Source organism: Rhamphochromis longiceps, linkage group LG4, assembly GCF_057381845.1.
Source record: "Rhamphochromis longiceps isolate RC_006_pf linkage group LG4, R_longiceps_female_GT1.1, whole genome shotgun sequence".
In the NCBI taxonomy this organism is placed as follows: Eukaryota; Metazoa; Chordata; class Actinopteri; order Cichliformes; family Cichlidae; genus Rhamphochromis; species Rhamphochromis longiceps.
In genome coordinates, this window is record NC_140560.1 from 23,475,531 (window position 1) to 23,490,659 (window position 15,129).

The 15,129-nt window shown below is 40.3% G+C and overlaps 1 protein-coding gene and 1 long non-coding RNA gene across 5 annotated transcripts; both read left to right on the forward strand.

Moving 5' to 3' along the window:
* The first annotated feature begins 1,320 nt into the window (after positions 1–1,320).
* LOC146671624 (uncharacterized) lies at positions 1,321–1,696 on the forward strand. The gene is made up of 2 exons (XR_014911481.1): positions 1,321–1,446; positions 1,640–1,696. It is a non-coding gene; the product is annotated as an uncharacterized LOC146671624 (long non-coding RNA).
* A 5,904-nt stretch (positions 1,697–7,600) lies between these two features.
* LOC146671625 (uncharacterized) lies at positions 7,601–13,084 on the forward strand. Of its 4 annotated transcripts, none has more exons than XM_085403909.1 (7): positions 7,601–7,828; positions 8,474–8,552; positions 9,240–9,284; positions 11,197–11,241; positions 12,176–12,305; positions 12,505–12,599; positions 12,802–13,064. In XM_085403909.1, exons 1-7 carry the CDS (start codon positions 7,704–7,706, stop codon positions 12,811–12,813), a joined length of 531 nt encoding a protein of 176 aa, XP_085260035.1. In that variant the 5' UTR covers positions 7,601–7,703; the 3' UTR covers positions 12,814–13,064. The 4 variants fall into 4 exon arrangements, with proteins under 4 accessions (XP_085260035.1, XP_085260037.1, XP_085260038.1 ...); XM_085403911.1 differs by having other exon boundaries at positions 8,474–8,528; positions 9,237–9,284; positions 12,802–13,063; XM_085403912.1 differs by lacking the exon at positions 11,197–11,241 and having other exon boundaries at positions 12,802–13,084.
* The last annotated feature ends 2,045 nt before the right edge of the window (positions 13,085–15,129 follow it).

Consider the following 15,129-nt stretch of genomic DNA (forward strand, 5'->3'; position numbering starts at 1 on the left):
GTGGGAGAAATGGAAAAACGACCTCAACAACTTGGAGAGGATAAATATACCCCGAAGTTATGCCCCGGCAGATTTCGGAAGGGTTATTAAACGTGAGTTACATCACTTCTCCGACGCAAGCACTACTGGCTATGGACAGTGTTCATATCTAAGGCTTAGCAATGAAGAAGGAGACATCCACTGTGCTTTAGTCATGGCCAAATCTCGCGTCGCCCCAACAAAGGTCACCACGATCCCAAGATTAGAGTTGACGGCTGCAGTCATCTCTGTGAAAACCAGCAATGTTTTGAAGGAAGAACTTGGATATGCGGACATTGAAGAGCATTTTTGGACCGATTCCAAGGTTGTACTAGGGTACATCAATAATGAGGCTCGACGTTTTCATACATTCGTAGCCAACCGTATCCAGAAGATACATCTCTACACGAATCAAAGGCAATGGAGATACGTCCCTACTGACCAGAATCCTGCGGATCGTGCTTCTAGAGGTTGTTTTGTCCATGAGCTAATATCATCGGACTGGTTTACCGGCCCTGCATTTCTATGGGAAAAGGGAGTTGACCTCTCAGAAGAGGTGGCTCCGGAACTGTCAGTCGGAGATCCAGAAGTTAAGGAAACACGGACTCTAAACACGGAAACTGTAGAACAAGATTCTCTTACTTATCGGCTGGCAAAGTTCTCATCCTGGACTCGCGCCATCTGTGCAGTGGCTCGCATTCTTCGAAGGATCAACAAGGATAAGTCAATCGGCCTCTCTACAGTGCAGGAAAGAGATGGCGCCACGTACAATATTTGGCCGAGCAGTTCTGGAGCCGTTGGCAGAAAGAGTACTTAGCCAACATTGCCTTTAGACAACGCTGGCACACCCCAAAGAGAAACCTGCAGATCGGGGATATAGTCATAATGAAGGATGAAGACTTGCCCAGAAATGAATGGAGGTTGGGAAGAGTCGTAGAGACTACAATGGACAGAGATGGACTGGTTAGGAGAGTGAAGCTCTGTCTAGGTGACAGGAAACTTGGCAAAAATGGTGAACGTCTTACTAAGCGGTCAGTGCTCGAACGGCCAGTTCAAAAACTAGTCTTATTGTTGGAAGGTGACTAGTCCATTCCTTGCATACTATGCTTCTGTTGTTTGGTCATTATTTGTATTATGAAATCATTGTGTTCTTTCTTCCTATGTTTATGGAGTTATGTTTTTGAACACTAATGATTTGGTGGGAGTGTAAATGACCCAGATTATTTGTTTATTTGATAGTTTTCAAATAGTTAAATCCCTGAACGAATTATACCTTATAATATAGATTAAACTCTTATTTTGAAATTCGGAACGGGCAACTTCCGGGAAGGAAGATCGTACCGCAACTGCTTGCCGCAGAAAGGATTAATGAGAAGGTTATCGTTTTCCATCCATCTTAAAATTAGCATCTAGCTGGAAGGCGAACAGGTATGTTTGTGTGTTGTACTTGTTGTTTACATTTCGGACAATTTGTAAATGTATTACTTGATTGTTAATAAGTTTATGAGCGATCTAGCAGGCTGATGCTAGCACCTCCTGTGCCTTTTCTGTGAATTGATTAGCATAACAGAAACGTGGTTATATCAAGTGAATGTTTATTTGTTTTATGTTATGATTACAGCTCTTACGATGTGTCTATGGCAATTTGTGAATAAATGGGTTGGAATACCCCACCATGGTCCATCCGTAATGATCATTGAGTGCATCGTCTGAATAAAGTCCGGCTGGAATGCTACAGGTAGAAGTGATTTGCACACTAGCTTGAATACCCACTCCTAATTTTCCTCAAAACCAACGACCTCTTGCACACCCACCACCAACACCATTTATTATGCGTGCAAACAAGTTATTATCTGTGCAAATGATATGGTATCCCTATCCTGGGATATCAACAGCAGCTATGAAGACTATATAGATGTGCTCATTGCTGATGCAGGCCTTAACATGTGAAGACTGCTGTTGTACCTACATGCATTTAAACCAAAGACACACACACCAACTAAAACTGAGTGCAAATATTAGGGTACAAATCCACACAAGGAAACACAATGTCAAACAAAGGAAGTCTGGAAAGCAAGGATACTTATTTTACTCCGTACTTTGATGTGTTCTTTTCAGCCTCTCTTACATTTTCAACACACATATTTGTTAATCTTGATGTTTGTTTCATTTCATCATATCGCTGTGACCTCACAGATACAGAGCTTTGTGCTACCACTGTGCCAGGGTGTAAACACCAGTCACCAGCAAATTCTCCATTGAGTGGTTTGCAATTCTGGAGAAGTGGCCTTGTCACAGCATCAGACGAGCAAACCAAGCAAAATAATTTTTAGGAGTGATCTATGAATGGCTTCATGTGTGTGAAACGTGTTTATATTAGGAAAATTTTAATGGCTTTATATTCCAGGATTTGGCTGTTTTTTGTTTGTTTTTTAAAATTACCTGTAATATTCTTTTTATAAACTTTACTCTTGGTCTGATTTTAGGAATCACAGCAATCTAAGCTAAACTGGCACTGGAAACTAAACACAAGGCAACACAGGCTTAAAACGTGACAAGAGAACCACAGCACAAAGAGAGGGTACAACACCACACAGAGCAAACACAGGGCTTAAATACACACTGGTAAATAATCAGGGAACTGGAGACAGGATGGAAACACACCTGGGAGAAATTAGAACTAATGAGAGAAGGGGAAGCAAAACTAGACCCACTGCACGTAGGGCTGGGACTATCAAAATAAAACTGGAAACAAAAGACAATTCACAAAGACACGGACTTGACACTGAGAGACAGACTGAAGGAATATGACACATGGAACACAAGGAAGACACTGACTTAAACTAGAAGGCAGAACAACAAATAACATCAAGAGAACAAAACCATGAGTAACTAATAATCAGGAAGTAGAACTTAAACAGAAAACACTGGGTAACAATCAGGACCTGAAACCTGAAACCTGAAACCTGACTGAAACTCTTCAAATAAGCCATTCCTCTGCAGATGATCTGTTAGCTGTTTGACAACTACTCTTTCAAGGATTTTTGATATGAAAGGAAGGTTGGAGATTGGCCTATAATTAGCTAAGACTGCTGGGTCTAGAGATGGCTTTTTGAGTAAAGGTTTAACTACAGCCAGCTTGAAGGCCTGTGGTACATAGCCGATTATTAGAGATAGGTTGATCATATTTAAGATTGAAGCATTAATTAATGGCAGGACTTCTTTGAGCAGTTTTGTAGGAATGGGGTCTAAAAGACACGGAGGATTGGAGGAAGTAATTATAGAAGTTAACTCAGAAAGATCAATTGGAGAAAAAGAGTCTAACTTAACATCAACGGTACTAAAAGTAGCTGTAGATAATGTTACATCTGTGGGATGATTATTGGTAATTTTTTTCTCTAATGATAAGAATTTTATTTGTGAAGAAGTTCATGAAGTCATTACTAGTTAACGATGGTTGGCTCAAAAGAGCTCTGACTGTTTGTCAGCCTGGCTACAGTGCTGAAGAGAAACCTGGGGTTGTTCTTATTGTCTTCAATCAGTGACAAATAGTAAGATGTTCTGGCTTTGCGGGGGGCTTTCTTATAAATCAGCAAAATATTTCTCCAATTATGATGATCCTCTAAATTTGTGACACGCCATTTCCTCTCCAGCTTACGAGTCATCTGCTTTAGGGTACGTGTTTGAGAATTATACCACAGAGTCAGGTACTTCTGATCTGAGACCTTAGTTTTCACAGGAGCTACAGTATCCAGAGTCATATGTAGTGAGGAGGTAAAATTATTATTAACAAGATAATTGACCTCTGTTGGGGTAGCGTTCAGATAGCTGCTCTGCTCTGTGTTGGTACAGGTCATTGAAGATGATAACAGTGGGTGGATTACATTCTTAAACCTAGTTACAGCGCTTTCAGAAAGACATCTGTGATAAAGTCTACTCTCCACTGCTGTGTAATCAATTATTGTAAATGTAAATGTTATCAGGAAATGATCAGACAGGAGAGGGTTTTCAGGAAACACTGTTAAATGTTCAGTTTCTATGCCATATGTTAAAAACAAGATCTAGAGTGTGATTAAAGTGGTGGGTGGGTTCTTTTACATTTTGAGAGAAGCCAATTGAGTCTAATAACAGATTAAATGCCATGTTGAGGCTGTCATTTTTAGCATCTACATGGATGTTAAAATCACCCACAATAATTATTTTATCTGAGCTGAGCACTAAATCAGATAAAAAGTCTGAGAAATCAGACAGAAACTCTGTGTAAGGCCCAGGTGGACAATAGATGATAACAAATAAGACTGGTTTCTAAAATTTTTCAGCTGGGGTGGACAATGTTAAGCATCAGGCTTTCAAATGAATTAAAAGTCTGTCTTGGTCTTTCATTAATTAATAGGCTGGTGTGAAAAATTGCTGCCACACCGCCCCCTCGGCCTGTGCTTCGAGGTTTCTGGTAGTTAGAATGACTCGGGGGTGTTGATTCATTTAAACTAACATAATCATCCTGCTAAAACCAGGTTTCTGTAAGGCAGAGTAAATCGATTTGTTGATCAATTATTAAGTCATGTACTAACAGAGACTTGGAGGAGAGAGACCTAATATTTAATAATCCACATTTCACTGTTTTACTCTTTGGTTCAGATGTGGATACTGTATTGTTCTTTCTTTGTAATTGTTTATGTTTAAGTTGTTTGTTGCTGGTTTTTAGTTTGTTTTTTGTCTTTTTGGAAGCTGACACAGTCTCTATGGAGATGGGTTTTTTGGGGGGGGTAGCAGGAGGAGAGAAGCTGCAGAGAGGCGTGTAAGACTGCAACTCTGCTTCCTGGTCCCAACTCTGGATAGTCATATTATGGGGGGTTTAATTAATTTGTCCATATTTCTAGAAATGAGAGCTGCCGTCTCTCCTTATAAGACCAGGTTTCCTCCAGAAGGTTTGCCAATTATCTATGAAGCCCACATCGTTTCTGGGACACCACTCAGACAGCCAGCAATTTAAGGAGAACATGCGGCTAAACATGTCACTCCTGGTCTGATTGGGGAGGGGACCAGAGAAAACTACAGAGTCCCACATTGTTTTGGCAAAGTTACACACCGATTCAATATTGATTTTAGTGACCTCCGATTGGCGTAACCGGGTGTCATTACTGCCGACGTGAATTATGATTTTACTGAATTTACGTTTACCCTTAGCCAGCAGTTTTAAATTTCCTTCAATGTCGCCTGCTCTGGCCCCTGGAAGACAATTGACTATGGTTTCCGGTGTCTCTAGCTTCACATGTCTGAGAACAGAATTGCCAATTACCAGAGTTTGACCCCCGACGGGTGTGTCGCCGAGTGGGGAAAAACGGTTAGACATATGTATGAATTTGAGGAGTGGACCCAAAATGCTGACACAAAGGAACGTGAAAGAAAATTTGAATATTAACAGAAAGCAAGCCATTTATTAATCTCTACTTTTAAGATTAGGCTTCAAACTTTCCTTTTTGCTAAAGCATATAGTTAGGGCTGGATCAGGTGACCCTGGATCCTCCCTTAGTTGTGCTGCAATAGACGTAGGCAGCCGGGGGATTCCCATGAAGCACTGAGTTTTTTCCTTTCCAGTCACCTTTCTCACTCACTGTGTGTTAATAGACCTCTCTGCACTGAATCATACTTGTTATTAATCCACAGCATGTCTTTGTCCTGTCTTCCTTTTCTCACCCCAACTGGTCACAGCAGATGCCCGCCGCTCCCTGAGCCTGGTTCTGCTGGGAGTTTTTCCTTCCCACTGTCGCCAAAGCGCTTGCTCATAGGTGGTCCTATGATTGTTGGGTTTTTCTCTGTATCTATTATTGTGTGATCTACTGTACAATATAAAGCGCCTTCAGGCGATTGTTGTTGTGATTTGGCGCTATATAAATAAAATTTAATTAAATTAAAAGATTACAAAACAAAAGGCAGAGGTGAAGCTAAACAATAACCTAACCTGGGGAAAATATTTTTTATTAAAAAAAACAAACAAACCATGAAACCTGACATGGATACAAAGATACCTGGAACATGGAAACGTGGCACCAAAGACAACAGATGACCTGACACTGAATAAATGAGGACAGGACTTACAGTGGCTTGCAAAAGTATTTGGCCCCCTTTAACTTTCCCACATTTTGGCACATTACAGCCACAAACATGAATCAATTTTATTGGAATTCCACGTGAAAGACCAATACAAAGTGGTGTACACGTGAGAAGTGGAACAAAAATCATACATGATTCCAAACATTTTTTACAAATAAATAACTGAAAAGTGGGGTGTGCGCAATTATTCAGCCCCCTGAGTCAATACTTTGTAGAACCACCTTTTGCTGCAATTGGATTCCATTAAAATTGATTTGTGTCACGGCTGGGAAGGCGAGCCGTGTGGTGTGGAGGAAGGAGGACCCAAGATGCAAGCAGTGGATGAAAATGCTAGTGAAGTTTATTTACAAGGTGTAGTGGCAAACAAGCAGTGGGGCATGACAAATAACTGAAGACACCTAAACTGGGAAGAACTAAAATAACAGACCTGGGTGCATACGACAAAGGGATGCGCGGCAGCCGCCGAGCAGGACACCGAGTAACAGGCAGGAGAACACACAGGGCTTAAATACACACACCAGTAATCAGGGGATGAGAGACAGGAGGGCAACACGGCTGGGAGGAATCAGAGCTGACGGGACAGGGGAAACGTAAACTGAACACACTCACATCAGACAGAGACCTTCACAATAAAACAGGAAACTCAGACACGGGGAACCAAACAAGACACAGAACTAAACAGACAGATTCACAAACAGACGGGGTGACAGCATAGACAGAGACACAGACGCAGACTCAGAGGCAGACCAAATATAACACATAGAACTCAAACAATAATAATCATCATCATCATCATCATAATAATAATAAACTAAAAGCGCTGGGTCACCGACCCAGGACCATGACAATTTGTGTTTGTGGCAGTAATGTGACAAAATGTGGAAAAGAGGGACGAATACTTTTGCAAGCCACTGCAAGTACACAGAGAGATAATGAGGGGATGAGGAACAGCTGGGACAAGGGGAAACAAAACTAGACTCACTGCATATAGGACAAAGACTTTCCCAATAAAACAGACATCACAAGGGTAATCTAATAAACAAATGAACTTAGCAAACCTAAAGAACTTATAAATAAACATCGACATCTAAACAAACTAAAACTTACAACGCTGGGTCAACAGACCCAGGAAAGTGACAGTAAAATCATTTATTATACACATTATACTTATTTTCTTAAATTGCTTATCTATTATCTGTATTTTAACTTGGGGGTCTAGGGGTGCTGCATGTTTATGATAACACACTGACAATATCAGGACAATTTTAGCCTTACTCTATCAGTGAACAGCATGCCCATGCTAACTTAAACTAGACCAGCAAGCTAACCCCATGTGTATTAAGTGTTACTTCAGAATAGGAACCAAACAAATTAACGGAACGAAATTAACTGTAACAGCAGTTTGCAAAACATTGTGACAGTTCTCAAGTGTTCCTACCTCAAATCCAGCACGTGTTCCTGTGTTTTTGTTGTTAAATGGACGAGGAGAGACCGGTGGCTGGTGAGAGGATGCAGCATTTCGTCAGTGGAGCATAGAACGACGTCTCTGATTGGTCAAAAAGTGAGTAAAGATGCATCTGATTGTTCGAAAGCGTCAACCAAAGAGCTGCTGGTCACGGCAAGATACAAACTCGCCGGAGCTCTGCGTGAACGGCACATCCGGGACCTTCAGCACTCAGGAGAGATTTATCTTGAGGTATGTATTTACCTTTGATATCCATGCGTCGACGCAAGCTCCGCGAGGTAAAGTTGTATGTTTAACAAGCTAATTAAGGTTAGTTAAACGGAATTAAAACAATACACAACCGATTTGAACAAATTGAAAGTGGTGAATGATGATAAATGCTAAAAAATTACTTAAGATTTATCTTTAACAATAGATATTAGAAGTTAAATTTAACTGTTTTTAAATTCCCACCGGAGTTAAAGGGACCTGCGGCCTTGCATGTGCTCTGCATCTTCAACTGCAGAGACAGTCAGTCTAAGCTCAGTGTAGCTAACTGCAACACACTTTTTTTTTTCAACACAAGATATGCTTGGGGGGATTTAAATGATAATATTAATGTTTTCTTATTCAGCACAAATCAATAATGTTATAGTTATTTGCTCACGGTCTGGGTCTCTGGCCCAGCGTTTCTGATATTATTCTAAGGTTTTTGAGTTTCGTATGTTTAATGGCGGGTTAGTTGAGTTTGGCTTAACGTTATTAATATCGTTTTAAGGAGTTTATGTTAGGGCTGTATATTACCACGTTTGTATTTTCATGCCATGTTTCCTGTTTTATTTTGAAAGAGTCTGTTGCGTTCAGTTCATTAATCTCACTTCCCTGTTGTGTCAATAGAATCATTTGTGCAAGCTACTACCCTGCTGTCCCTCTGTCGTGTCTCAACCTCCAACAGGAAAGTAGAAGTCCTCATATGGTAGGACCAGTGATTGTAGTGTGTGTGTTACACTGTCCTCATATTGTTTTAAGCTGTGAAGGACAGGAGTGTGTTTAAGTAGAAGTCCTCATATGGTAGGACCAGTGATTGTAGTGTGTGTGTTACACTGTCCTCATATTGTTTTAAGCTGTGAAGGACAGGAGTGTGTTTAAGTAGAAGTCCTCATATGGTAGGACCAGTGATTGTAGTGTGTGTGTTACACTGTCCTCATATTGTTTTAAGCTGTGAAGGACAGGAGTGTGTTTAAGTAGAAGTCCTCATATGGTAGGACCAGTGATTGTAGTGTGTGTGTTACACTGTCCTCATATTGTTTTAAGCTGTGAAGGACAGGAGTGTGTTTAAGTAGAAGTCCTCATATGGTAGGACCAGTGATTGTAGTGTGTGTGTTACACTGTCCTCATATTGTTTTAAGCTGTGAAGGACAGGAGTGTGTTTCAGTTGCCTTCCTCATGTGGTAGGACCAACAACTCTAGTGTGTGTTACACTGTCCTCATATCGTTGGGTAGCAGAACCGTACAGTGTTAAGTTTCTATAGAATCTGGTATAAGGAAGTCAGATCCTTCTGTAATAATATTCACTGATACAAATATGATCTGTAGTTAATTAAATAGTCAGGATTTATACTAGAGAATGTTTCTGACGTTATATTGTTGTCTTTTGTTGCAGACACCAGGTGCCGAGGTCCTGTCTCAACCTCCTTCAGACCAATTGGTGAGTGACACACCCACTTCATTCTTCCAACAGGTGAAGATGGATGTTGCAGACAGGACATATCCTAACTTTTGCAGCCGTTACGATAATAACGCGCTGTTTGCACGATGAGCACAGCTTCCAAGCTCCCCTAAATTGACCGTGCGCTTCGTGTTGTGTGTGCGCGAGTCTGTGCATTTAGTGGCGTCTGTGCAGAAATGACTAGTAAGACAAGGCTGCAAACTATTCTCACAGACTTCAAGTGTGCACTTGCATCCAAAACGATCTCTCTCTCTCCCTCCGGCTCTGTTGAGATGCCACTGGGAGAGTAACGACTGCCCCTCCCCCCCTCTGCTCAGCAAACAGGTGGCTGTTTTTGCACCCCTCCCCCCTCTGCTCTGCAAACACGTGGCTGCTTTTGCACCCCTCCCCCCTCTGCTCAACAAACACGTGGCTGCTTTTGCACCCCTCCCCTCTCTGCTGAGGGCAAAAACAAGGCTCATGTGCAAAGTGAAGCAAAATAACATTGACAGAGGTTTAGAGAAAGGAGAAAAAAACGGAGCAGGCTCCCGTTGTTCACTTCAAGGAGGCGGCTCTACGGGCCGTTTTGTTTGTGACCGACACACACAGTATATATATATATTCTCAATCACATTCACACCACTCTCTTATATCAGTTCCACTACATCAAGACTATTTTATGGTGATCAGCTGTTTTATTGTCATGTATTTTGCATAGTAAGATAACCATGTCCTCCATTCAAAAGCACTGAAAATGTCTATGGTGGTGCTGTACCTAATATTGTGCTCATTTGATCCAAAACCTATTTTTCCTTTATTTTGAAGGCTGAGGCTTAGATCCATTAGGTATTCACGAGAAAGGCATTATCGCATGTCAGGATTACAGTATATCGAAAATATGTGATTATAATGGGAGTCAATGGGGCCCAAACGGATACAAGGGTAAAAGGAGGTAGTACATATGTGAATCTTCTTTACTATACACCACACCATAGAGGGGATCATTGAATTTCAAAAATAATCCTAAAACACACATCCTGGCCAAGTTTCATGCAACTAGTCTTTAAAATGACTGATATATTGAGAATCAAAAATCCAAAGTTACCCAAGCGGGTCCCTTTTTTCGCTGTGTAACCTGTTCTTCCAACAGGTTACACATTATTTTTTTGTATTTGGCATCAAGTATATGTGTCAGTTGGGTCTAGTGCATAAATGAAATGCACTTTAATTGTACTAAAACAATCAGTTTTAGTCGAAGTTAACCAAAACCAACATTAGCATTAGGATAAAGTAATTGTCTATACCATTTGTTAGTCCAAACTTTCCCTTAAAGCATCAGCTTGATCTTTATTCTGACAAAATTTGATATTTTTGTCGTTTTACACATGTTTTTGTCAAAATAAGCTCCCGCTGATCAGTTTACATGATTTAATTTCTGGGGAAATAGATAGCTGTACATCAGTGTTGGGTTTAGAGCTTTTATTGACAACAGCAGGAGAAGTTAGAAGTCAGGAATGTGAACTCTACATGTGTTCAGTCGTCATGTCCTCATATTGTTTTAAGCTGTGAAGGACAGGAGTGTGTTTAAGTAGAAGTCCTCATATGGTAGGACCAGTGATTGTAGTGTGTGTGTTACACTGTCCTCATATTGTTTTAAGCTGTGAAGGACAGGAGTGTGTTTCAGTTGCCTTCCTCATGTGGTAGGACCAACAACTCTAGTGTGTGTTACACTGTCCTCATATCGTTGGGTAGCAGAACCGTACAGTGTTAAGTTTCTATAGAATCTGGTATAAGGAAGTCAGATCCTTCTGTAATAATATTCACTGATACAAATATGATCTGTAGTTAATTAAATAGTCGGGATTTATACTAGAGAATGTTTCTGACGTTATATTGTTGTCTTTTGTTGCAGACACCAAGTGCCGAGGTCCTGTCTCGACCTCCTTCAGACCAATTGGTGAGTGACACACCCACTTCATTCTTCCAACAGGTTACACTTTTTTTTTTTTTATTTGGCATCAAGTATATGTGTCAGTTGGGCCTAGTGCATAAATTAAGTGCCCTTTTATTATATTAAAATAATCAGTTTGATTGAAAGTTTCCCATATTCAACATTAGCATTACTTGTTTGTGAACATCTTAGGAGAAAGAAATTGGCATATCATTTGTTAGTCCTAACTTTGCCTTTAAAGCATCAGCTTGATCTTTATTCCTACTAAATTTGATATTTCTGTGTTACATTGTCCTCAGATTGTTTTAAGCTGTGAAGGACATGAATTTGTTTGTTTTTTTTAGCCTTTCTCAATTGGTAGAACCAACAACTCTAGTTTGTGTTACATTGAAACTGAACAGCAGGGATGTTTGTCATGAAGATAATAACACTCTATCCGATTTCAAACAATCACACTGTGATGAGTATTATTAGTAGATTATGTTCACATGTAAAATATTCATATCAAATGGTAAATATCCTATATTTATATAGCGCTTTACTAGTCCCTAAGGACCCCAAAGCACTTTACACATCCAGTCATCCACCCATTCACACAGACATTCACACACTGGTGATGGCAGCTACATTGTAGCCACAGCCACCCTGGGGCGCACTGACAGAGGCGAGGCTGCCGGACACTGGCGCCACCGGGCCCTCTGACCACCACCAGTAGGCAACAGGTGAAGTGTCTTTCCCAAGGACACAACGACCGAGACTGTCGGAGCTGGGGCTCGAACCGGCAACCTTCTGATTACAACTCTTGAGCCACGATCGCCCCTTAGCCCCTTAATGTAGAATTACACACTGCCCAACGCTGACTTTGCCTACAATGCAGAGAAAAAAGCAAACAGACCTATTGCATGCATTGATTCTCATATTTCACTGTTACTTTTCAAAGGCTCAAGGACCAAGTATTCCGGGGGTTCCAAGCCACACGCTTTACTCAGCTGCCCTGGACAACATGAAGGGCACCTCTGCCTCAATCACCCTGGACAACAAAAACATTAGCAACACTTCACCAAGAAGGGGTAAAGGCACCCAAATACAAAATGTTTTAGGTTAATATACTTGTGATCAAAGAATAAGTTTGTTTTCAGACATGACACTATTCAGAGCTTTTATCATAAATCATTTCATCTTATTTGATTCCCAGCAGAACACAGCACTTCAAATGGTTCATTCCAAGCATCCTTAAAGGAGCAATAAGCAATATCTTTTCACTGCTAGGTGTGCTGTTTTGCACTGCCTGTGAACCAAACCAAAGTCTATGGCTGGAGATCAACACAGAGAGAGGGATTGTGACTTCATGCTGTACTCCAGATGTAATTACACCTCTAGTTCTTCACATAGTCATTTTTAATTCCTTCAACCTAAGTATGATGAATTGTGCTTATTGCTCCTTTAAAGTGCTCCAGTAGAAAGCAAGGTTTAAGAACATTTTGTATTCACATTATAAACTAGAATATTTTCTATCTTTTCTTGCATTCACATTAAGAAATTTTCTTTTGTTTCCATTTATGACAGCTGGGACGGTGAGAAGCAAGTGGACAAATGATGAAGTGAAGGTTGCTGAGCGGCACGTTTCACTTCATAAAAAGCTGCAAAGTACCAGGTAAAAAGGAATGTGACTGCTGCCTCCAAGCAGAGCCGGCAGCTCTGAAAGGCAGAGACTGGGTTGTCATAAGGTACTACAGCCACAACAGGATCATAGCATTAAAAGAAAGATGCAAGAAAAAAAGAAACAAGCAAGAGAGATACTTTGTTACTTTCACAGTTATGTCAGTATTGCAGTTTTCTGTATTGCATTGTTCTTACTCATAAATCTGTGGTTTATGCCAGGTGCTTTTTGCAATTAAATGATAAAAAAGGCAGATAATGTTCCACGTTTTTATTCACATGAACATTCACTACAAAATGAATTAATGCATTACAATATCAAGACTTAAAAAGTAAACTGACCACATTTGACCCATGTCTTTTTTTTTTAAAGTCTTTACACAGCTCAGATTTACTGTTTTATTAACACATAAATGTCTGATATTTCTGTCAGAAGTTACCCAACTGGTGAGCATTACTATTGTGCATCCATGTCTATTATATTGTAATCTCAAAAGGAGCCAAGCTAAAAATGCAGAACCTACCGTTACCTGGTCCTTATAAGTCATGTATACTTGAAAATTATGTGTTTCCATGGGCTTCACAATTCACCTAAACATGAAATATCTGTGTGTGACCTTATGGTACTCATAAGTCACATAAACCTGACAGTGTCCTCACAAGTAGCATTAAATTCAGGTTTGACCAAAATTTAGCCCTAGCCAAAATCTCAACAGATGGGTGTGTTCCTGGAAGCATGGGTCAAATTTTTTGAGATTCCCATGCCTCTAGGACCTTCGGAAAGGCACGTTCCCATTTGTCACATTTTTGTCATACGTACTGATATATCATGAAAACACGTATGTGTGTGTGGGTGTGTGTGTGTGTGTGTGTGTGTGTGTGTGTGTGTGTGTGTGTGTGTTACTGCTGATCAAAGGGTCCTATACGCACAAAGGCACACAACAAACATCCTTGGTCAGGAAGAGAGTAGACCCCCCCTCATCCTAGATAACACCGTGAGGAAGTCCAGCAGTTCATTTATAAACAAAAGCACTTAGACTAGAACAGACGCAACTACGTTAATCCTACCGTAAAACAATAAGACAAGGCACGAACTCTCGTGCCCTCAGTGTGCTCTCTAATACACACAAAGTTTGCAGACTATTAAGTATGATCAAACCTCTACCAATCTAAAACTAATTATAAACTCTAAGCATATATAAGTAAATATTTCTAAGCATAAATGACAATCAAAAATACAAACTCTAACACTTGTACTCTGGGGCCTCTGGATATCTGGGGCCTGGATCTCCTCCATGCCTGCTTCATACCCTGGTGGACGGGGCTATGGCTCCCCACACTCCCTAGCAGATCGTTACATGGAGAAACCTTTGGAATAGAAGCATGCTGATCCACACAGGTATGCACACAGGTGTGCACACGAGTGTTCACAGACGCGGACTACACCTTTCTTGGCTGCTGCCTCAAAGCACATTGTGCGCTGTCTATCTTGCGTGCTGCACAATATCGTTTATTATTTAGTATCTACTGTTATCTACTTCTAGCTAGTTTATTGTGATGGTGCTTCTTTTATTTATTATGTTGCTCTTTGTTGTTTGCTTTCTCTTCTGTTTTTTTTCTCCATACAGGTGACCCAGGTGTTTTGTTTGTTTTTCTTTTTTCTTTTTTTCTTTTTTTTTCTTTCTTCCCCCCTTCTCACCGTCTCTTCTCCCCTTTGGTTTTTATTTCTCTCCCTCTCTTTCTTTCATTCTTTCTCCCTGTCCTATCCCCCAGTCATGTCTGTCCCGTTTGTAGCAACTGAAAATAAAATAAATTCATAATTATAATAAAGGTCAATCAAATGGACCAATATGGCAAGGCCATGATGATCCACTTGGTAAAATAAATCCGCTTGGCATCTTTCTTGGCCTTAAGACAACAATTCTGATGGCTAAAGATCCAAACGGGACACAAAAAAAAGAAAAAAAAAAAGAAAAAAAAGAATTTGTTCTCTGTGCATGTTCATGGGTGATGGGCAACGTAGGTATAAGTATGCAGTAAAGGTGATGCTGATATAAGAATGAGCAGAATGTCAAAGATATGCCCATAAAAGTTTGTATTTTAAATGTCCTTTCTTCTTCTTTCAGTCTTCTGACACATCAAATTTGATGGAAAATCACCATTAACCGTAAGTGACATTTTTCAGATGAAAAGTAACAAATGTGAAAGGATTTAATTAATTAATTTCACTCTAGG

Excerpts from the sequence above, each read along its gene's own strand:
- LOC146671625 (XM_085403909.1), top strand. The coding sequence starts at position 7,704 with ATGCATCTGATTGTTCGAAAGCGTCAACCAAAGAGCTGCTGGTCACGG. Across the intron at positions 9,285-11,196 it reads AACCTCCTTCAGACCAATTG|ACACCAAGTGCCGAGGTCCT; the intron begins GTGAGTGACACA and ends CTTTTGTTGCAG. Across the intron at positions 12,306-12,504 it reads CAACACTTCACCAAGAAGGG|GTGTGCTGTTTTGCACTGCC; the intron begins GTAAAGGCACCC and ends TTTCACTGCTAG.